General features: G+C 49.1%; 1 protein-coding gene across 1 annotated transcript in view; it reads left to right on the forward strand.

Moving 5' to 3' along the window:
* Positions 1-230: 230 nt before the first annotated feature.
* Positions 231-20,216, forward strand: part of ITGB3 (integrin subunit beta 3) — a 54,480-nt gene continuing 34,494 nt past the window's right edge. The window contains exons 1-2 of the mRNA XM_042917170.1: positions 231-408; positions 18,301-18,386. Of these exons, the coding sequence (XP_042773104.1) occupies positions 246-408; positions 18,301-18,386 (249 nt within the window). The 5' untranslated portion in view covers positions 231-245. The remainder of the gene's footprint in view (positions 409-18,300; positions 18,387-20,216) is intronic.

The raw sequence follows: 20,216 nt of genomic DNA on the forward strand, positions 1-20,216 counted from the left end.
GACGCGGACCCCGGGACCAGGATGTCTGCGGAGAACGTGCCCACGACCCCGCTCCGGTCCCAGCCTCGCCTCTCGAGGCGGGTCCCGGCCAGGCAGGGGGAGAGGAGCCGAGGTTTCCCACCACCCCCTTGCCGGCGCAGGGTCCAGGAAAGAGCGGGAGGGGAGGAAGCGCGAGTCGGCGGCCCGCCCCGTTTGTCCCACCCACCGCGTCCGCTCCCCTCCCCTCCCCTCCCGCTGCGGGAAAAATGGCCGCGGGCGCCACTACTCGCTGTGGGGCGGGCGCGGCGGCGGCGGCGGCGGCGGCGGCGGCGGCGGCGGCGGCGGCGGCGGCGGCGGACGAGATGCGAGCGCGGCCGCTCTGGGCCGCCGTGCTGGTGCTGGGGGCGCTGGCGGGCGTCGGTGTCGGAGGTGGGTGAGGCTCCCGCGCTGCGGGGACGCGCCGCGCATCCTGCCGCCGCGGTGTCTGCGGACTCGGAGCCGGGAAACCCGCGGGCCGCCCCCACGCGTCTGCGCTCCGAGTGCGCGGGGCCAGGCTGGGCCGCCGGAGCCCGCAGCCGGGGAGCTTCCCGACCCCGCGGTAGCAGGGCTCAGAGGCCACCTAGGGGCGGGTCCTCCAGGACGCCGGAGCCCTTAGGGGAGTCGGGCGCCTGCCCCCGGCAGCCTCGGCGCGCGCGCGCGCGCGGGGGGTGGCGGGCGCACCTTCGGGGCGGCGCGCATCGCAGGTGGTCTGGGGCGTGCGGAGGCCGGCTGGCTCGGGTGGGCGCGGCGAGCTGCGGCTTCCCGGGGCTGTTCCCGCGCGCTGTCGAGGGATGTGGTTGTAGCTGCTCGGGATGAGAGTGTGTGCGCGCGCGGGTGTGCCCGCTCCTGCACATTCCTCTCTCTCCTTGGGTTACACTTTCTCCCAAGTTTTCTTTTCTTCTTTTTCCTTGGTGGCTCCCGGCAGGAGCGGTTCGGAGGAGGGTGAGGGCTCTGGCTCCCACCCTCCTCCTGGGTCCTGGGTTACAGCAGTGCCTCCGCTTCCGGGATCGCCCTCCAGTATATGCGAGGAGCCACACCACGGGTCCCTGTTACTGGCTTCGATCCCTGGCTTTGTCTCTCCTGCTGTTGCACACACCATGCCAAGGCGGTTAGCATTCGATTCGGCCTCATTGGGCCTGGGGAGCGGGTGGAGGGGCAGAGATTACAGTCTAGGGATGCTGCCCGTGGTCCTTCCGGAGCCCTAGTGACCTTGCCAGGGAGAACTCTGGCTCCTGGTCCGCTAGGGCGTTCCTCTGCAGAGGACACCCATGTGTACATATATGTACTCTTAATGAAACCAGTAGTACTCCTTGTAAGACCATTTAAATCCTGCAGGAGGTATTTAAAAGAGATAAGTCCATATCAAAGATAGCTCTTCAGAAATACTTTGATGACTGCCTTCAAGATCTTGTGTGTGTGTGTGTGTGTGTGTGTGTGTGTATAAAAGATTATACAGGACAAGGCAACAATATTAAAAAAAACACTTTAGTGTATGGTTGACATACAAAAAGCTGTATATATTTAATGTATATGACTTGATGAGTTTGTAGATAAATGTACACCCAGGAAACCATCCCCACAATCTGTATGAATGATATGATGGGGGAGTTACAGATCATTTATAGGGGACTAAGCTGTTTTTACCGAAGCTTCCCATGCGATAGATGCTCAAACATGTCAGCTGATGTCTTCAGCCTACAGTGAGCAGCCTGGTGACCATAGGACAGAAATACGCATCTCCAGCCTTGTGTCCTGGGAGGTGTTAGAGCCGCGGTTCAGATGCTGCCTGGTGTCGACGAGGGCAGTGGGGCTGCCTGCTTCCGTGAACTTAAAACATTTTCTTTTTACGTCTACAGCTTTCTGAATTTCTGAATGATTTCTGAGTCTAATCATTATATTCTTATAGTCTTAGAAGGAAATAAAGTAACCTAAGGTAGAGCCTAGCATCGTGCAGGTGCCAGTATTAGTGAAGATGAGGAGTGTACCTGTCATTTTGGTGTCTCTTCCTCCACCCCTCCCTCCTGGTCTTTTTTGTAGATCTGGTTTACAGAGTTGTAATGATCCATATAGGATACCACCACATTGACATACTTAAGTTTGCATTAAATATCCTTTGGGAGATCTGTTCACAGATTCGTCGTTGATTGGGATCATTCCAGCTGTTGTGATGGGTTGTGCTGAGCCAGCCCCAGACTCCTTCTGAGAGCCAGGGTGGAGAAGTATTTAAGAGCTTGCTCTCTAGAGTCAGACCTCCAAAATAATAGACTCCTGGTAAAAGCAATTTCAATTACGTTTAAATCCCCTACCCCAGGGTTGAATCCCCCGCTGCTGGGTTGCAGGTGTTGTCAGATTCCTGGGGAAGCAGGAGGTTAGGATGAGAGCGGAAGAGGGTTGTTGGTCCACACAGTGTTGAAGGGACACACAGAAAGAGCTGGGTGGTGGCACAGAGAGGCTGTCCCAGAATAGGAGAGTCTGGTATGGGGAGAAGCGAGGTCGTTTGAGGGTAGAATTGAAATTTGGAATTTACATGCAAAGATGATCTTTCTGGCTTCACCCAAGAGGTATTGGGTTTTGTGGCTTCCCGAGTTTAAGTCTTTATTCTAACCTGAGACCTGAGGGATAACTAGTTTTGTTTGCTGTCACCATCTAAGTTGATTAGTTCTGAGCTGAAGTGCTAATTTCTTCTTCTGAGTTTATATCCTGGAAACTCTCCAGATGAAGCTTCTGCAGGAACCTTCAGGGCCTGGAGAGACATGGCAGGAAGGCTTGTTGGCTGGGGAAAGGGACAGCTATGGTTTAAAACCAGCCAGATGCGTGTTTAATTCTTGATTTTGCCTCTTATTGGCTGTGTGACCTTGGGCAAGTTACTTCATCTCTTGGGAATCTCAGTTTCCTCATCTGTAAAGTGGAGAAAACAGTACTTCGATGATTATGCCAATTAAATGAGATAAAGGCACAAAATAAGCATTCAACAAATGGCATTTACTATTTTATTATTATTATCAGTTATTATTTTAGAGAGAGAGAATGTGAGTAGGGGATCGGGCAGAGGGAGAGAGAGAATCAGCACAGAGCCCTACACGGGTCTGGATGTGGGGCTCGATCCCATGACCCTGGGATTATGACCTGAGCCGAATCAAGGGTCAAACGTGCAACCGACTGAGCCACTCAGGCACCCCAAATGGTGTTTACTATTGCCATTATTCCTATCCATGGTACCTACCATGTGTTGGAGACAAGAACTATTACTGCTTCATGCAGGCATGCAACCCAGGCTCCCAGAGTGAGACCAATGGAGTCCCTTATTCCATACCCTTGTGACATTCCGCCATTGGTGGTGTGGCATATCTCAGCCACTCTCACCCAGCAAGAAGCCACAGAAGAGACCAAGGAGAAAAGAGGCCCATCATTTGCTTTATATACTAGAAAACCTTAAGTTCTGTCTCTGGGAAAAGAGGAAAGTGAAAGACATTCACAAGATTTCAGGTGCTGTGAGGAGAAGGACATGTCTGTTTTGTTCAGTGCTGTAGGCCCAGTGACTGGCACCCTGGCAGCCAAAATAAATACCTAGGGAAGGCTAGCAAAAGGCATCTGGAGGTGATGTGCCTCATTGCAAGAAACCCAGTATTTGAATATCTGCACTGATTCACAGAGGAGCCTCCAGTGTTCCATCTGGGCATTCTGGAGATTTTTAGAATACAGCTGAGACCATGAATTCTTTGGGCATTTGGATCTCTGCACTATGGTGCCTTAGACCTCTGTTCTCAGGGGACCCTCTGTGGATTGTCTGCTTTTCTCCCCTCTCTCCTGGGAGGAGACACTCAGGAGGGAAGCTTTCTCCTTTACCTCCCTCAAAACCGTGTGAGTGGTAGAGATCTCCTGGGGACAGCATAAGATGGGGTAAGGAGGCGACAGTGAGAAGGGGGAAAATGGATATGACTCTGGAATTTCCTAATAGAAATTCTTCCTCTGTAACTCCCCACCACACTCAGGATCTCTGGTTATCATCCCCTCCCAGCCCTGCGAATCCTTCTGCCTCTGTTGGCAGAAATAGCCAAGAAGCATGCCCACAGGAACCACAACTCATGAATCAGCAGACAGATAATTAACTGGGGGAGTGACTGAGCAGCTTCAGGGATAAACCACTTGGCCTGAGCCAGCCCCCTCTGCTGCCCACAGAGCTGGCCTGCTACTTCACCCCATCGCCTCGCCTCCTTGCCCCTGAGCTCTGCCCGTTCCTAGATGGGAAGATCATTGTGTTTGAAGGAACTCGGTTCCTGAGTGCCAATGCAGGTGGGAGTGGGAGAATGATACTGTCTATTCCTGTGTAAGCTGCTGCTGTTTATTGCAACGTGAAACTATCCAGCAAAAGAAATGTGTAAAATCTGCCTTTTTCCCCATGTACATAGTGTCTCCGGGAACACTCTTTTTATTATTTATTTATTTTTTAGAGAGAGAGTGTGCACATACAAGCAGGAGGGGGGGCAGGAGGTAGGGAAGGGGCAGAGAGAGAGAGAGAGAGAGAGAGAGAAAGTCTTAAGCAAGCTCCACGCTCAGTACAGAGCCCAATGTGGGGCTTGGCTGGGGGCTCCATCCCATAACCTTGGGATGGTAACCTGAGCCAATATTAAGAGTCAGACACTGGGGCGCCTGGGTGGCGCAGTCGGTTAAGCGTCCGACTTCAGCCAGGTCACGATCTCGCGGTCCGTGAGTTCGAGCCCGCGTCGGGCTCTGGGCTGATGGCTCGGAGCCTGGAGCCTGTTTCCGATTCTGTGTCTCCCGTTCATGCTCTGTCAAATAAAACGTTGAAAAAAATTAGAGTCAGACACTTAACTGACTGAGCCACCCAGATGCCCCTCCAGGAACACTCTTTTTATTATTAATTTTTGACAGAGAGAGACAGAGCATGAACGGGGGAGGGGCATGACACAGAATCGGAAACAGGCTCCAGGCTCCGAGCCATCAGCCCAGAGCCTGACGCTCGAAGCTCACGGACCGCGAGATCGTGACCTGGCTGAAGTCGGACGCTTAACCGACTGCGCCACCCAGGCGCCCCGGAACACTCTTTTTAAAGTGAGGTTTACTGGAGGGTAATTTACATGCAATAAAATCCATCCTTTTTAGGTATATGGTTTTTTGAATTGTGACACACGTTTAATCAAGTATCCATCACCATGATCAAGATACAGAATATTTCCATCATCCCAAAAGGTTCCCTTGAACTCCTTTGTCATCAGTACCCTATCCCCACCTTTAGTTCCTGGCAACCTCTGATCTGTTTCCCGTCCTTACAGTCCTACCTTTAATGGAACGTCATATAAATGAAGTCATAGCCCATTAAGTCTGCCTTCTTTCACATAGCGTGACACATCTGAGATTCATCCATGTTGTGGAGAACCCCAGAAAGCCCAGGGGTTATCTAGGTCTACTTCATCTTCCTCAGGTGCTGAGGCGGTTACCCTGATGGGGTTCCTGGGTGGCTCAGTCTGTTAAGCGTCCGACTTCAGCTCAGGTCATGATCTCACAGTCCATGAGTTCGAGCCCTGCGTCAGGCTCTGTGCTGACAGCTCAGAGCCTGGAGACTGCGTCGGACTCCGTCTCTGTCTCAAAAATAAATAAAAACATTAAAAAAATTAAAAAAGAAAAGAAAGCAGGGGACCATGTGAATGAAACCCAGATGCAACTTTCCATTTCTAAATTTTCTAACGGGATCAATGCCTTTGAGCCATGTATAACCCATTTGATTTCCCCAGTGCTAAGTAGTGATCTCTTCAGGATATTGGAGAGGACTTTGCAGCAACCAGCACTTTTTTATTTATTCAACCAGCACTTTTATTATTAGTCTGGAAAGGAATGCGTATTTTGTGGCCAAATATGGTACATCACAATCCTTGTTAAGTAAACCTGGAGCTATTCTACCTTTTAAAATTTTTTTGCGGGGGTGGGGGGCACCTGAGTGGCTCAATTGGTTAAGCGTTGGTCTTCACCTCAGGTCATGATCTTGTGGTTCGTGGGTTGGAGCCCTGCGTTGGGCTCTGTGCTGGCAGCTCACAGCCTGGAGCCTGCTTCGGATTCTGTGTCTCCCTCTCTCTCTCTCTGCCCCTCCCCCATTCACACTTTTTCTTTCTTAAAAATAAATTAAAAAAAAATTTAAAAATTTTTTAAAAATGTTTAATTAAAATTTTTGATAGCATATCTGAAAATAATAAGTCTTCCTTCTGGTTTTTAGTCATATTCCCACAAAAAGACTAGTCTCCTTCCCCGCCCCCCCCACCCAGCATTTCTTAGCTCAATTGGTGAACACATTCAGACATTCAAGGAGAGAATGAGGTGATATGTGCTCATTTTAAGAAAGTCAAACATTGGAGAGTAAAATGGCTAGTTTCCCTTTAATTCTGTTCTCCCATAACGTTCAATATTAAATAGATGGTGTGTTCTATTTTTTTTAATGTTTATTTATTTTGAGATAGAGCACGCGTGCTCGATCACAACTGGGGGAAGGGACAGAGAGAGGGCGAGAGAGAGAGAGAGAGGGAGAGAGAGAATCTCAGGCAGGCTCTGCAGGGTCAGCACACAGCCCCAATGCAGGGCTCGGATTCATGAACTGTGTGAGATCATGACCTGAGCAGAAATCAAGAGTCAGACGCTTAACCGACTGATCCGCCCCAGTGCCCCCAGGTGGTGTGCTCGATTCAGATTTTCCTCCATGTATATATAATAATTCTCATGTGTGTTCCTATGCCTCTACCTAAACTTGTGCTATTTCTTTTTTTAAGCTTACAAAAAACACCTCCTTTCATGCAGGAAAAAAAAAAAAAAAGTCAGTGTGAAAAGATCTGCGGGTCGGAAACTGAGAAACCTATATTCGATTCCCAGCTGTGCAAGCTTTTTCATCCGTTTGCTGGGTGACTTTGCACAAGCCATCTTCCCCCTGAACCTGGTCGGGCTCTTGGTGTCTCAGGGGCTGCAAAATGGAAGGAGATGGAGGGAGAGACTTTGGTTCACACCTGCCCCTCCTCACCTTCAACTGGAGAAGCTTTTCCTTTAACTAATTCATATCATGGAACTCCATGTAAAGATTTCTTTGTGGGGGGTGGGGGGCAGGGAAGGGGGAGATCTACAGTTAAAAACAGGCTTGAAAAATTTCGCACCAGAAGAGAGCTCCAGAGGTTTGGCAAAAGGCACATTCAGTAGCCACTTTAAGAAGTCCCCGTAGTTATGGGGCGCCTGGGTGGCGCAGTCGGTTAAGCGTCCGACTTCAGCCAGGTCATGATCTCGCGGTCTGTGAGTTCGAGCCCCGCGTCAGGCTCTGGGCTGATGGCTCGGAGCCTGGAGCCTGTTTCCGATTCTGTGTCTCCCTCTCTCTCTGCCCCTCCCCCGTTCATGCTCTGTCTCTCTCTGTCCCAAAAATAAATAAAAAACGTTGAAAAAAAAAATTAAAAAAAAAAAAAAAAAAGTCCCCGTAGTTAACCTAAATCTCTGTGCTAAATGGGATTCCTGGGTCGAGAAACCCCGGGCCTGTGAGATCCACCCGTGGTTTCAAACCCTTGCTTTAGCCACTACACGAGGTAAGCTCCTCCCGGTTAAACCTCTGCTGGAGCTGCGGGAGGGCGGGTGTGACCACCTCTCTGAGATGAGGGGAACGTGGCTACATATTGAGACTGATGAGCGATCTGGGACTGCTACATATTGAGAACAGACCATACCCTGCTCTCTCCCGGGCGGTTCCTGAAGGGAGTGGGCCAAAGTCTATTCCTGAGTTCCCGCTGGATTTCAGATTCAAAGAGGCTAACGGGTGCTGATGCTGCAGATGTCCCGGCTTGTCGGAAGCCTGGCATGCTCTGGGGAGCCTACATGTAGGTGAATGCCAGTGTACAAAATGAGACAGGACTGAGGACATTCAGAATTAGCTCTAATTTTTTTTTTTTAGCTTATAAAAGTAATTCCGCTTGTAAAAAAAAAAAAAAAAAGTTGAAGCAGTGCAGAAGTAGGATAATGCAAAGTACCAAGTCCTTTGTAGTCTTGTCCTTAAAGATACCCACTGTTAATAGTTACTCCAGTTTTTTTCCCCCATGTGTGTCACCATATGCAGTTATTTATTCTTATTGTTATTTCTTTTAAAAAAATTTTAAAACCTGTTTTGAGAGAGAGACAGTACAAGCTGTGCAGGGGCAGAGAGAGAGGGAGGCGTAGAATCCAAAGCAGGCTCCAGGCTCTGAGCTGTCGGCACAGAGACCGACCCGGCGCTCGAACTCGTGAACTGTGAGATCGTGACATGAGCCGAAGTCAAGACGCTTAACCGACTGAGCCACCCAGGCGCCCCTCGAAGCATGTTTTATGTCAGTTTATATCTTTCCATTATTTATCCTAAGAGATATAATTCTTGCCAGAAGGCATACTGTTATATGGATGTAGCAGAATTTACTTAATGGATTCCCTGCTGGCGGACTTTGGGATCATTCCCATGTATTTGCTACTACAAATAAAGCGGCAGGGAGTCTCCTTGTTCATTGTCTGCACCTTTGTTCAAGTGTTTCTGCAGGTTCAATTTCTTGAACCGAAGCTGCTGGGTCAAAGGACATGAATGTTTTACATCTAAATTGTAATAGGTTTTGCTGAGTTGTTTTCCAAAACGGTGGGAGTAATTTGCCTTCCTACCAAGACAGGGTGGGGAGGGGAGGGGGTGGGGACCGTGAGGACCATTGCCTGCTGTCCGTACCCACCAGACGTGAGCTGGAGGAGGAGGAGGAGTAGCAGAACTGGACAGCTGCATGCCAAGGAGGTCACCAACAGGGCACCGCTGGGCTGGGCCTCAAACAGAGCTTGGTACCAGCTCGCTTCTTCTCTGTGCTGAGTGTGTCACTTGGGAGGTGGGGCCTGTGCTGATAACATTTTCCAGAGCTTGAGATGCAGCATTTGAATCAAATGTCTGTCAAGCTGTTAAGAAGAAATGGGCGTTTGTGCATTGTGTGAGTGGTCTTGGGCCCAGGGATGCTAGGCCTCCTAGACTGGGAGTCACTCGTGATGCTTTCTGGCTGGAATATAGACGTCCAGGACTGGCGGAACCTTGAAGATCTTCTAACCCAACACTGTTTGCTTTACAGAGAAGGAGAAAGGGAGACCCTGAGCGTTGAAGGGACCCTCCCAAGGTCATACAGCTCGTTTAGTGGCATTGGTAGGCTCTAGCCCTGGGGGCTCTTGTCTCCAGGCCAGCGATTTCTTCAGCATATCCTTTTAGAGGCAGAGGGTCCTGTGAGTCTGACCCTGGGGCAGGGCTGGGGCAGCGGTGGGGATGGCATTCCTAACGCAGGAAGCAGTTAGAGGGAAGGTGAGGAGGAAGGAAGCCAACATTTACTGAGCATCCACCACAGGTGGTTCTTCCACATAAATTATCTCATTTAATCCAAACAACGCCTGAGATAAGTACTATGTCCATATTTGGGAGCATGGGGAAAGGAAGCAGCCATTTGGGGTCTCCCGTGTTTGGCCGATGTGGCTGCATCAGGCCCTTTAAATACCAATGAGCAATTACGAGTCCTTGAGTAGAGACTACAAGAGTCACTGTTGTCGGAGCCCCAGGGAGACGAATGGGCCTGCTGGAGGCTACCTAGCCGGCCGAATGGCAAAGAAGTGGCTTTGGACCTGAGATCCCCTGCCTACAGTTCTGCTTGTTTTCCCCACCACGTTCACTGTTACGCAATAATAATGATCATTGATTTTACCACGGCTGCCCTATGGTGTTGCTCAGGGTCTGGGTGTTAATGTTATATGACAACCATACAGAAGGTAGGACTCGGTCCGAGGAGGGGCCTTCTGCAGTGTTCTGCACACGGCTACCTCATTAACCCAGTTGGAGATGCAAACCAGGCATGATCTGGCTTTACTTACGAGGGCAGGGCCTACTGGCTGAAGAGTCAGTGAAAGGGTATGGCCGGTGGTGAAAACATTCGAACTTTGTCCAAGCAGGTCCACTTGCTAGGGAGCAAACCTGTCTTTCTACCGTGCCCCACATGCCATCCGGCAGTAAGTCCTTGGAACATGTCTAGGGTCTGACCACACTGTTAACACCATTACTATCCCGATCCAAATCCCTGCCGTCTGTTGCCTGAATTATTGTAATAGCTTCCTAACTGGTTTCTTTTCATCTTGTTCCCCTTAGGTCTGCCTTCCTTTCAGTGGCCAGGAGGACCTTTTCTCTACTCACGTTTGCTCAAATTCCTCTCGTGGCTTTCCATCATATGGAGAATGAAAGCCATACTCCTTACCATGGTTGTAGCTTTCTAGCGTTTTGGTCCCTGACTGCTTCTCCAGCCACTTCTCTGCCTCTTTCCTCCTCCCTCTCTCTTCCTGCTACTTCTTTAACAGGCTGAAGTCCATCTCGCACTTGTGGATTCTTTCTGGAATGCTTGTCCCCTAGATCTTCTCATGACCCACTTGTATCATTTTGAAATGTCAACTCAGAGAGGCCTTTCTTTTTCTCTTTTTTCCCCCTTTTCTTAATTGTTTTTTTTATTTGAGTACACTTGACATACATGTTACATTAGTTTCAGGTGTGCAACGTAGTGATTCAACATCTCTATACATTATGCTACATTCCCGAGTGTAGCCGCCCATTGTCCCCATGCGACGCCATTGTAATACCATCGACTGTATTCCCTATTCCCATGACTTACTCATCCCAATGCTGGAAGCCTCTATCTCCCAGTCCCCTTCACCCATTTTGCCCATCCACTTATCCCCTTTTCCCTCTGGCAAACATTGTTTGTTCTCTGTATTTATAGGTCTGATTCTGCTTTTTGTTCGTTCATTAATTTGTTTTCAAGATTCCACATATAAGTGAATCATATAGTATTTGTCTTTCTCAGTCTGACTTATTTCACTTAGCATAATACCCTCTGGGTCCATCCATGTTATCACCAATGGCAAGATCTCATCCTTTTTTATGGCTGTGCAATATTCTAGTGTGTGTGTGTGTGCGTGTGTGTGTGTGTGTGTGTGTGTGTATTACATCTTCTTTATCCACTTATCTATTGATGGACACTTAAGTTGCTTCCAAAGTTGGGTATTGTAGATAATGCTTCAGTAAACATAGGGGTGCATGTATCTTTTTGAATTAGTGTTTTTGTTTTCTTTGGGTAAATACCCAGTAGTGGAATTATTGGATCATATGATGTTTCTGTTCTTAATTTTTGAGGAACCTCCCTACTGTTTTCCATAGTGGCTGCACCAACTTACATTCCTACCAACAGTGAATGAGGGTTCCTTTTTCTCCACATCCTCATCAACACGTGTTATTTCTTGTCTTTTTGATTTTAGCCATTCTGACAGGTGTGAGGTGATATCTTATTGTAGTTTTGATTTGCATTTCCGTGATAATGAGTGATGTTGAGCACCTTTTCATGTGTCTGTTGGCCATCTGTAGGTCTCTGGAAAAATGCTTATTCAGGTTCAGAGAAGCCTTTCTTGACCATGTTCTCTAGAAGAGACTTCTTCCCCTCATTGATGTTATTCTTTTATTCTCCTTTTGTTTTTTTTAAAAGCATTTGCCACTGGTTGAAATTGTCCATTTTTGTTGTAAGTTTTTGTTTTTGTTTTTGCACTAAAATTTGAGCTCCACAAGACTAGGGGGCTTGTTTCGTTCCACAATATGTCTCCAGTGCCTAGGAGAGCGCCAGGCATAGGTAGGTGCTTCATGAATAGTTGTTGAGTAAATGAATGAATGAACACCAACACCACTGATGTATATTAGTATAAAAGTATAAAGCTGAAGTGGCCATGTTCCTATTATCTATAGATGGATTAGCCATAGCAAAATTTTCATTCCAGAATGGCTTTTTTTTTTCTCAATCACATAAAGTATTTAAGGGCAGTGTTTCTCGAAATCGTGTCATATATGCTATAGAAATGCAAAACCTTTTTGTATTATCTTCTTAGGGGTGCTACAACTGTGGGGCTTAACGCAATGAACTTTATTCTAGTCTCCCTGGAGGCTAGAAAACTGGAGGCAAGGTATCAGCAGGGCCCTGCTTTCTCAGAGACTCTGGATAGAATCCTTCCCTGATGCTTCCTGTCTCCTGGTGGTTGTTGGTACTCTGGCATTCCTTCCCTTCCAGTTGGATCACTCCGATCTCTGCCTCTGTCATCACATGGCATTTTCTCTGTATGTTTGTCTTCACATGGTGTTTTTCCCCTGCAAGGATATCAGTCAGGCTGGGTTAGGCCTCCCCTAAGGACCTTATCTTGATTATATCTGCAAAGATCTTGTTTCCAAATAAGGTCACAGTGGTAGGCACTGGGGGTTAGGACGTCAGCATATTTTTCTGGGGGCACAGAATTCAACCCATAACACATTTTAATATTGGTAGAGGCAAATTATACACAAATGCCTTCTGATGTCACATGCCATATTTAACGAACTGTGATGCACTTTTTTAAATCTCTGAAATTATGGTACATCCTACATCCATAGTCTTAGATATGGTGAAACGTGGAAATTTGGATTTCCTGCCATTTTGGGTGATGCTTCCTGGAGCTTTATGCTCAGAGGTGCGTGTTACCTTGAACTTCACTTTTCCCTTCCCCTTCCCCTTCCTTAGATTACTGAGCTGCTGCTACATGTAATGAAGGAACAAAAATAAAATAAACTTTCTTAGCAGATTGCTCTAAGAAAGCTCTAGAGAAACTTGTGGATCCATATGGCAGTTAGCATGAGATGTTTTGTTCTTGGATGACTCACTCAGCCAGGTGACTGCAATGGAAGATCAGGCCCCGCCAAGTCAGCCGGTGTCCCCGTGGACCTAATTGGGAAGTGACTAGTCAAAGGTCAGTGGCAGGGCTGGAGAGCCAGGCCAGACCTCCTTTCTGGCAGATAGCAAGACAGTCCGTGGTGTATGCAGTGTGGATCACCCTCCCTTCCCACTAAACACCTCTCCTTTTGACTTAGCCCTTTCCTGAAGCACCCTGGCTTCACTAGGGTGGCCCATTCCTGCATTCTGGCATCCTGGCTCATTGGACAGTGTGTCCTCAAAATAGCTCTCATTGACGCATTATGACTTCCACTTGTTCCAACTCCCTTCCTAGTTCCTCTTTTTTCCCCCATTTTCCCCATCCTTTGTCTCTCTTCTGGTTTTGTGAATTGGGCTGACGTGCCAAACCACAGCCTTTCCTTCCACTGCTTTTCAGGCAAATTTCTTGGCGGTCTTGTCTATATTTTCTTTTCTTTCTTTTTTAATGTTTATTTACTTAGAGAGAGAGAGAGAGAGAGAGAGAGAGAGAGAGAGATTGAATCCTAAGCAGGCTCCAAGCCACCAGCACAGAGCATGACGTGGGGCTCGATCTCACGAACGGTGAGATCATGACCTGAGCTGAAGTCAAGAGTTGGACGCTTCACCGGCTGAGCCACCCAGGCGCCCCTCTCTCTATTTTCTACTTGGCCTTCTCCTCTTGGCCATCCCTCCTGGACTGGATTTTCAAACACTAATATTCCTGACTCCATTTAGAAGTTAGATCTGACAACTGATCGTTTTACTGTAGTCTGATGCTTTCTGGCTCTGTGCTCCCACCACCCCCCTGTTCAGGGCATGCTCAGCAGTGTGTCTAGTGTCGTGTAGAAGAGTGGCTTCAGGGAAAAAGTAAGAAGAAAGTAAAACATTCACCTGCCTCAAACAGCTTGGGACTCAGGATGAAAACAGCAAGGACAAAAACGACAGCCACTGTAGCAGCAGCAGCAGCCTTTAGGGAGTGCTTCCTGTGTGCCAGCCCTTTGTGCTCAGAGTTTGACAGGGACTTGTTTCATTTAATCCTTATAGCCACCCTGTGAGGACCAGGGCCCTGTTTGCTTGCTCTGGCTAAACCATCAGAGGAAATGGGTGGTGGGGTTGCTGATTGTTTTCAGCGACAAAGTTCTGATGAAGATTGCCACTTCTCTGGCAGGGCTGAGTCTGGGCCCTTGAGGCTGAGCAAGAACACAGGCCTTATGAATGGCTGGAAACAGAGGCCCAAACTCCTTCCACATGTTCAGGAGGGAGGGGTGGTCTCAGAGCTGAAGCTCATTGAATCAGCGTGGCCCAGGCGCAGAAACTTCTGATGAGTCAGTCACTTTTAGCCACGGCGATCCGATCCGGGGAACCTGCCTTTGGTGGTAGGTCTTGGTGGGGGGTATTGTGGGGGGAATCACTGGTTCTCATGAAATCAACCTATGATTCACTAAGAGAGGAAAGGGGAACGGGCTCTCATGACTCCCCGGGCATGACTTCCTAAAGAACAGATCCCAGCGGCTTGTCTCATCCTCTGGGGTCATGGGCTGCCCATTCACCGGGAGGGGGCCTGCTGTTATTTATTTCCCATCTGGCAAGGCTTTCTATTGTGGCTACGAGAGTCAAGGGCTCCTAGGCAAATACATGCTAATTTGAGAGTGAATGGGTGGAAAAATGGATAGCCTGGGGAGAGTTTTCAAAAATAATTGGAGGTGCCCACACCTCCCATGGTCCTCTTCTCTAGTCTCACTCTTCCCGAGGTCTCCCCCTGCCTCTTCCCCCCAACCCCAGTGAAAACCGATGGCATTTATGTCTGGAATTACCCCCCTCGATGCTGATTCCCATGGAAACTTTGAGGAGGGAGACAGAGACCTAAAACATTTTGAGCTATGCTTCCAGTAAGGCAGTAAAGGTGGGGGGGGGGGGGGGCGGCGGGGGGTGTGTGCTCACATCTGGCCAGGGAAAGAGCCACCACGAGCTGAGACATGGCCAGGCAGTCCTCGCAAGGGGAGGCCTCCTGGTTGCCTCGTGGATTCTGAACTGTGAGGTCCTCTGAGGCCAGCAGCTCCTGGCTACCTTCCTTCCATTATAGACAATGCGTGGCTGAGGGCTGCCCCAACTCAGAGGTGGCCTTGGTAGCTCAGGGCCAGGCCGGGAGCCACTGCTGTGATTCCCACGACACGGTCCTCGCGCTCGCTCGGTGAGAGTGTCAGTCAAGTCAGAGCCTGGGGCCCAGAGGTTCCTCATGGGCTGGTAGCGGCACCCCACTTGGGGAACTGTGGATTTGGGAAAAGCCTTTGAAAGTTAGACTCGAGCTCTGAGGAAGTCTGGGGCTTCCGGGATTCCACATGTGATGCTGGTGTTTTTAGGAGAACAGTGGAAGTTTAAATTGTCACAGGCACTGTTTCAATGCATTTGCATGTTTTATAATGGAACTCAATGCATAATTTGGAGACGTGAGCTCGGTTGCTTAAAAACACAAAATATAACTGATCCAGGCCAGTGCCTTTCAATGTGTTCCACTGTATATCTATGGAGCATCTCCTGTGAGCAAGGACTGGGGCTGGATGGGGCTGGTTGGGGCTGGACGGGGCTGGATGGGACTGGATGGGGCTGGACGGGGCAAGCCTCAAGAGGCTTATTAAAATCTATTGGGTGGCAGTGTTGTTAAGATAGATAGATGAACAATTGTAACGTTAGGAGTTACGAGTGAAGAAACAGGCTAAGAGGAGATGCATACTCTCCCAAGGCCACGTTAGCAGTGGTGACTCAACGAGGACCGCAGTCCACTGATTGCACGCTTCCCTCTTCTGTTAGCTCCCTCCACCCCCTGGTGAGGCCCTGAGATGGATATCGGTAAAACGTAATTTTTTAAAGAGGTAAAAGTACGTTACCATACAAGTGTAACACGCACATGTGCCAAAGATTTTATTCAGCTTAATTAATGAGGGAGTCAGGTTAAGTCAAAAGAAAATTCAGGGAAGGGAGGGGCGCCTGGCTGGCTCAGGGCATAGGGCATAGGACATGCGACTCTTGATCTCAGGGTTGTAAGTTCAAACCCCACGTTGGGTGGAGAGATTAATTAAAAATAATTTAAAACAATCTTTAGAAAATTCAGGGAAGGGAGATTTATAGTTGGTAGTTGAAAGGAACGCTGAAATCAGTTACCTAATATTTTCAAAATTGGTTAAAGGCAATAAAACCAGACAGAAATCATTTGCATCGCTGTTGGATAAGAACCATATACACTGTTATTATCAAGAATCATTTCTTTTTGTTTGTTTATTTTTATTTATTTTGGGAAAGATACAGAGAGCAAGCAGGGGAGGGGCAGAAAGAGAAGGAGACAGAATCCCAAGCAGGCTCCATGCTGTCAGCGCAGTGCCCCGTGCGGGGCTTGAACTCACAAACCATGAGATCGTGACCTGAGCTGAAATCAAGAGTCAGACACTTAACCGACTGAGCTACCCGGGCACCCCAAGAATCATTTCTATTGTTACTGGTTTTCTACAAGTTAACCTCTACTTTTATAGAGTTCTAAAATGTCCTAATCAATAGAAGTCAAACAAAGGTATGCACTCCTAGAAAATCAGATAATCCCTAAGTATGGTGGGTCTACTTGTCAACACTGGATACAACAGATAAAAATGGATAATTTTTCTTGACAATATTCTGTGTGTGTGTGTGTGTGTGTGTGTGTGTGTGTGTGTGTATGTGTGTGTATACACACATTTTCTGGGTATGTTTTGTCTAGGTGTTGGAAGGGAGTTCACACACGTTATAATAAAATAGACTTGAGACTTGCAGCTTGATAGGAAGTTTTGGGGGCATTGGGAAAACAATCTTTTTTTGATCAGGCTGATTTCCCTAAAAATAGATTTGCTGGTCTTACCAGCCGGGAGCAAAGGGACTACTTTAGGAAATTGGATGAAGGACCTGGGTCATGGAGAGGAATGTATCTTCCTCAGTATGTTCCTTACATTGGAAAAAGCCTTCCTGGGGACCACTGCGGAAGGGAGGAGGTTTACCTGGCTGAGCCCAGAAAGGCTGAACTAGGGGAAGCAGGGAGGATGAGAGCTTCCGCCCAAGCCAATGCCTGCGGTTTGCTTCCTGGCTAGGCTTCTCTGGGTTATTTCGATCTCTGTGGTGGCCTCTGCTCTTCCCCCTCCCTCCCCACACCCCAGGCTTTTCTCTGTCCCATGACAATGTGAAAACTGTTCACATTCGAATGGCCTTTTGTCATGTGCTGAGTGCTTCTCCTTCACCTCCCTGAATTCTTTGCACAAATCCTGTGAGGTGGGTGTTACCATTTCATAAAGGTTAACTGAGCAGCTCAGTTAGTCCTGGTACAGCTAGTAAAAGGAGCATTCAGAATTCAAATACAGGGGTGCCTGGGTTGCTCAGTCGGTTAAGTGTCCGACTCTTGATTTCGGCTCAGGTCATGATCTCGTGGTTCATGGGTTCAAGCCCCACATCGGGCTCTGCTCTGACAGCTCTGACATCGGGCTCTCCCTGCTTGGGTTTCTCTCTCTCCCTTTCTCTTTGCCCCTCCCCTGCTGTCTGTCTCTCTCTCTCTTTCAAGATAAATACATAAAAACTTTTTTTATACGTTTGTTTGTTTGTTTGTTTGTTTATTTATTTATTTTGAAGGAGAGTGAGAGAGACAGAGCACAAGCGCGGGAGGGGTGGAGAGAGAGGGAGACACAGAATCCAAAGCAGGCTCCAGGCTCTGAGCTGTCAGCACAGAGCCTGATTCAGGGCTCGAACCCACAGAGTGGGAGATCACGACCTGAGCTGAAGTCGGATGCTCAGCCGACTGAGCCACCCAGGTGCCCCTGAATATGAAAACTTAAAAATTAAAAAATAATTCAAATACAGGCCTTCCAACTCCAATTCCTGCTCTTCCAGCTTATCTCACTCAGCCTTTTCTGACATTTCTGGCATTCTCCCTGGACCATTCTACACCCTGACACCTTGATATATGTATTGGGAGTCTTGAGAGGGCTTCAGAAGATTTGCTTTGTCCTGGAAGGCCAGTGGAACACTGCCTGGCAGTGACCCCCACCACTGCCCCCCACCATATTTAGGCTGTGTGTTAATGTTAGTGCATCAGGGCCTGGGATCCCCACGTAGTGGCTGTGAATCCGTCGCACGAATAATTGGAGAGAGGGCACACTGCATTGCTCTGGGCCTCAGATTTTCCTGTGCACAATGTGGGTGTCAGACCAGTTGTTAATGAAAGCCTTTCCATCTGTTATGATCTGACACTGTGGGTCCATCTTGCTCCAAAGCTTGTCATCACTGGGGCCTCATCAGTGAGGGTGGCGGTGAGTTTCTCCTGACCTTTCTCGTTCTCTTTCCTCCTTACGAAACAGCCTGTGTTTGGTGAAGGTCTATGGTATGGTCAGACCTGCTGTGTGCATCTGAGAGCTATACATCTGAGCATTTGGGGAAGTTGGGAAGGATGGGGCAGGCCAGTTACCCTGTCAGGCCAAGTCGGTTGCTAACGCCTTTGTCTCCTTTGCAGTGTCCAACATCTGTACCACACGAGGCATCCACTCCTGCCAGGAGTGTCTGGCTGTGAGTCCTGCGTGTGCCTGGTGCTCAGATGAGGTAAGGAGAGGACATCTGACCTTCCTTCTTAACCCAGGCTTCGCTGCTTTTGTGCAGGAATGGACCCATAGGGTTATCTCCTCCCTGCTAAATACACAAGCCCCCGTGTCCCTTCTGAGCAGAACTAGAAGGAAGCCTTCAAATTGGTAGATGTCAACGTGAGCTGTCATGGGGTTGTTGCCGGGAACGCCGTCCAGACTCTGCGGTGTGACCCCCAGCACGAGCCAATGTGGTTAGGCTCCTGGCGTCACTGTAGCCATTGTCTCCCTTTGCCACACTTTGATTGCTTTTTTGTTGGGGTGGAGCACCCCGGGAAAGCAGGGTATCAAAAAGAGAGGCAGCAGAGGGTTATTGGTATAGAGGGGATGCCTGCATACAAACATCCTAGAGTTTTTAAAAGACCGGTAAAAGAAGAATCTTACACTTAACATGGCAGGGGTGGGGGACGTTCAGTCAGAAGATCTTTTCTCTTCCCTTTTCCTCTGTGATGTCTGGACCCCCACAGCTTTACCTGCTCCTCTCTCTCTTATTTTCCTCCTTCCTTCCCTCGCTTAGGTGTCAATGAGGGAAGGCGCTGGGCCCATTTGGTGAGGATACGAGGGTGACAGGAAAGGGTTAGCTGTGTCTAGGCAGAGGGTTTGTTGTGTCTGGGGCCCTAGGGAATGAGTGTGTCTGAGGGAATGGCTATGTTTGTGGCTGGGACGGGAATTTGGAGCTGGTGAGAGCTGGGGGGTGAGTGTGGCTGGAGGGAGTCCAGTGATTACAGACCGAGACTGAGTCATTGGCCTGGCCCCCGGCAGGTGTTTACCTGAACTCCTGGCCTGGCTGCTTCCCCACTACCTGAGGCGCCCTCTCTGTCACCACAGCACCTCTCTGCCCTCTGCAGTTTTCTGACTGCTCTAACCCAGCCTCCTCGTCCCTTTGCTTCTCTTCCTGATCTGCTGAGTTTCCTAAAAAGGCAACCTCCCTGGCAGGCTGGTGGGGGTGTGGGGAGAGAGAGTGGGAGCTGGGAGGCTGTGTTTATCCTTAGACAGGAGGACTGCCAGAGCTGCGGGGGCCAGCCCAACACACTACTTTGCCTCTGTACAGTTCAGCACAGGAACTGCTTCCAGAGGCAGCTGCCCAACATCTGGGCCACGTTGACTTCATTTAGCAAACGAAACATTCCCTGGGGCTGGGAGGGAGAGGTGGGGAGGGGGCGGGTGAATCCATCCTCCCTCCCCCCACCCCCATAGGTTCTCCACCCCTCTGGGCTGAGCTGGCTGCTCCAGTGTGATGGGGCCTCCTCCCTTGTCCTTTGCCATGTCCTCCTTCCCTTGGTTGCCATCATAATATCACTCAGCCGCTCTTGTAAGGAAGTTGGAATTCTGCAACAGAAGAAGGGAGAGCTGGATGGGGCGGATGCCTCCTTCTTGGATTGGATGGCCTGAAGCTGGCTGGAGCAGATGGGTAGCCAGGGGAGAAGCCCTAGTGTCACTCAAAGGATGCTCCCATCCCCTTTCCCTCCTTTTCAACCCAAAGTGAGAGAAAATGCAGGCAACTGTGGCCAAGAGGCATCTGGGGAAAAAGAAAACATATTCTTGGAGTGTCCGTCACCCCTTTTGCTCTGCATAAGGACATGCCCTGTAGCTGAGGTATGTTGAGGCCGAACCAGACAAAGCCCGTAGGTCATGTGACCAGATTTTGGAAATGCAAGTGCAGAATATTTATGGATGACCGTGGTGAATTTTGTCTCCTGGGGCAGACCAGGGGAGGATGGGGGGAGCGGGAAGGTGAGGGTAGGATCAAAGCGTAAGGTAGGACCTGCCTAGGAATGGTGGTGGTGGTGGG

The sequence above is a fragment of the Panthera leo genome, chromosome E1, assembly GCF_018350215.1.
Source record: "Panthera leo isolate Ple1 chromosome E1, P.leo_Ple1_pat1.1, whole genome shotgun sequence".
Lineage (NCBI taxonomy): Eukaryota > Metazoa > Chordata > Mammalia > Carnivora > Felidae > Panthera > Panthera leo.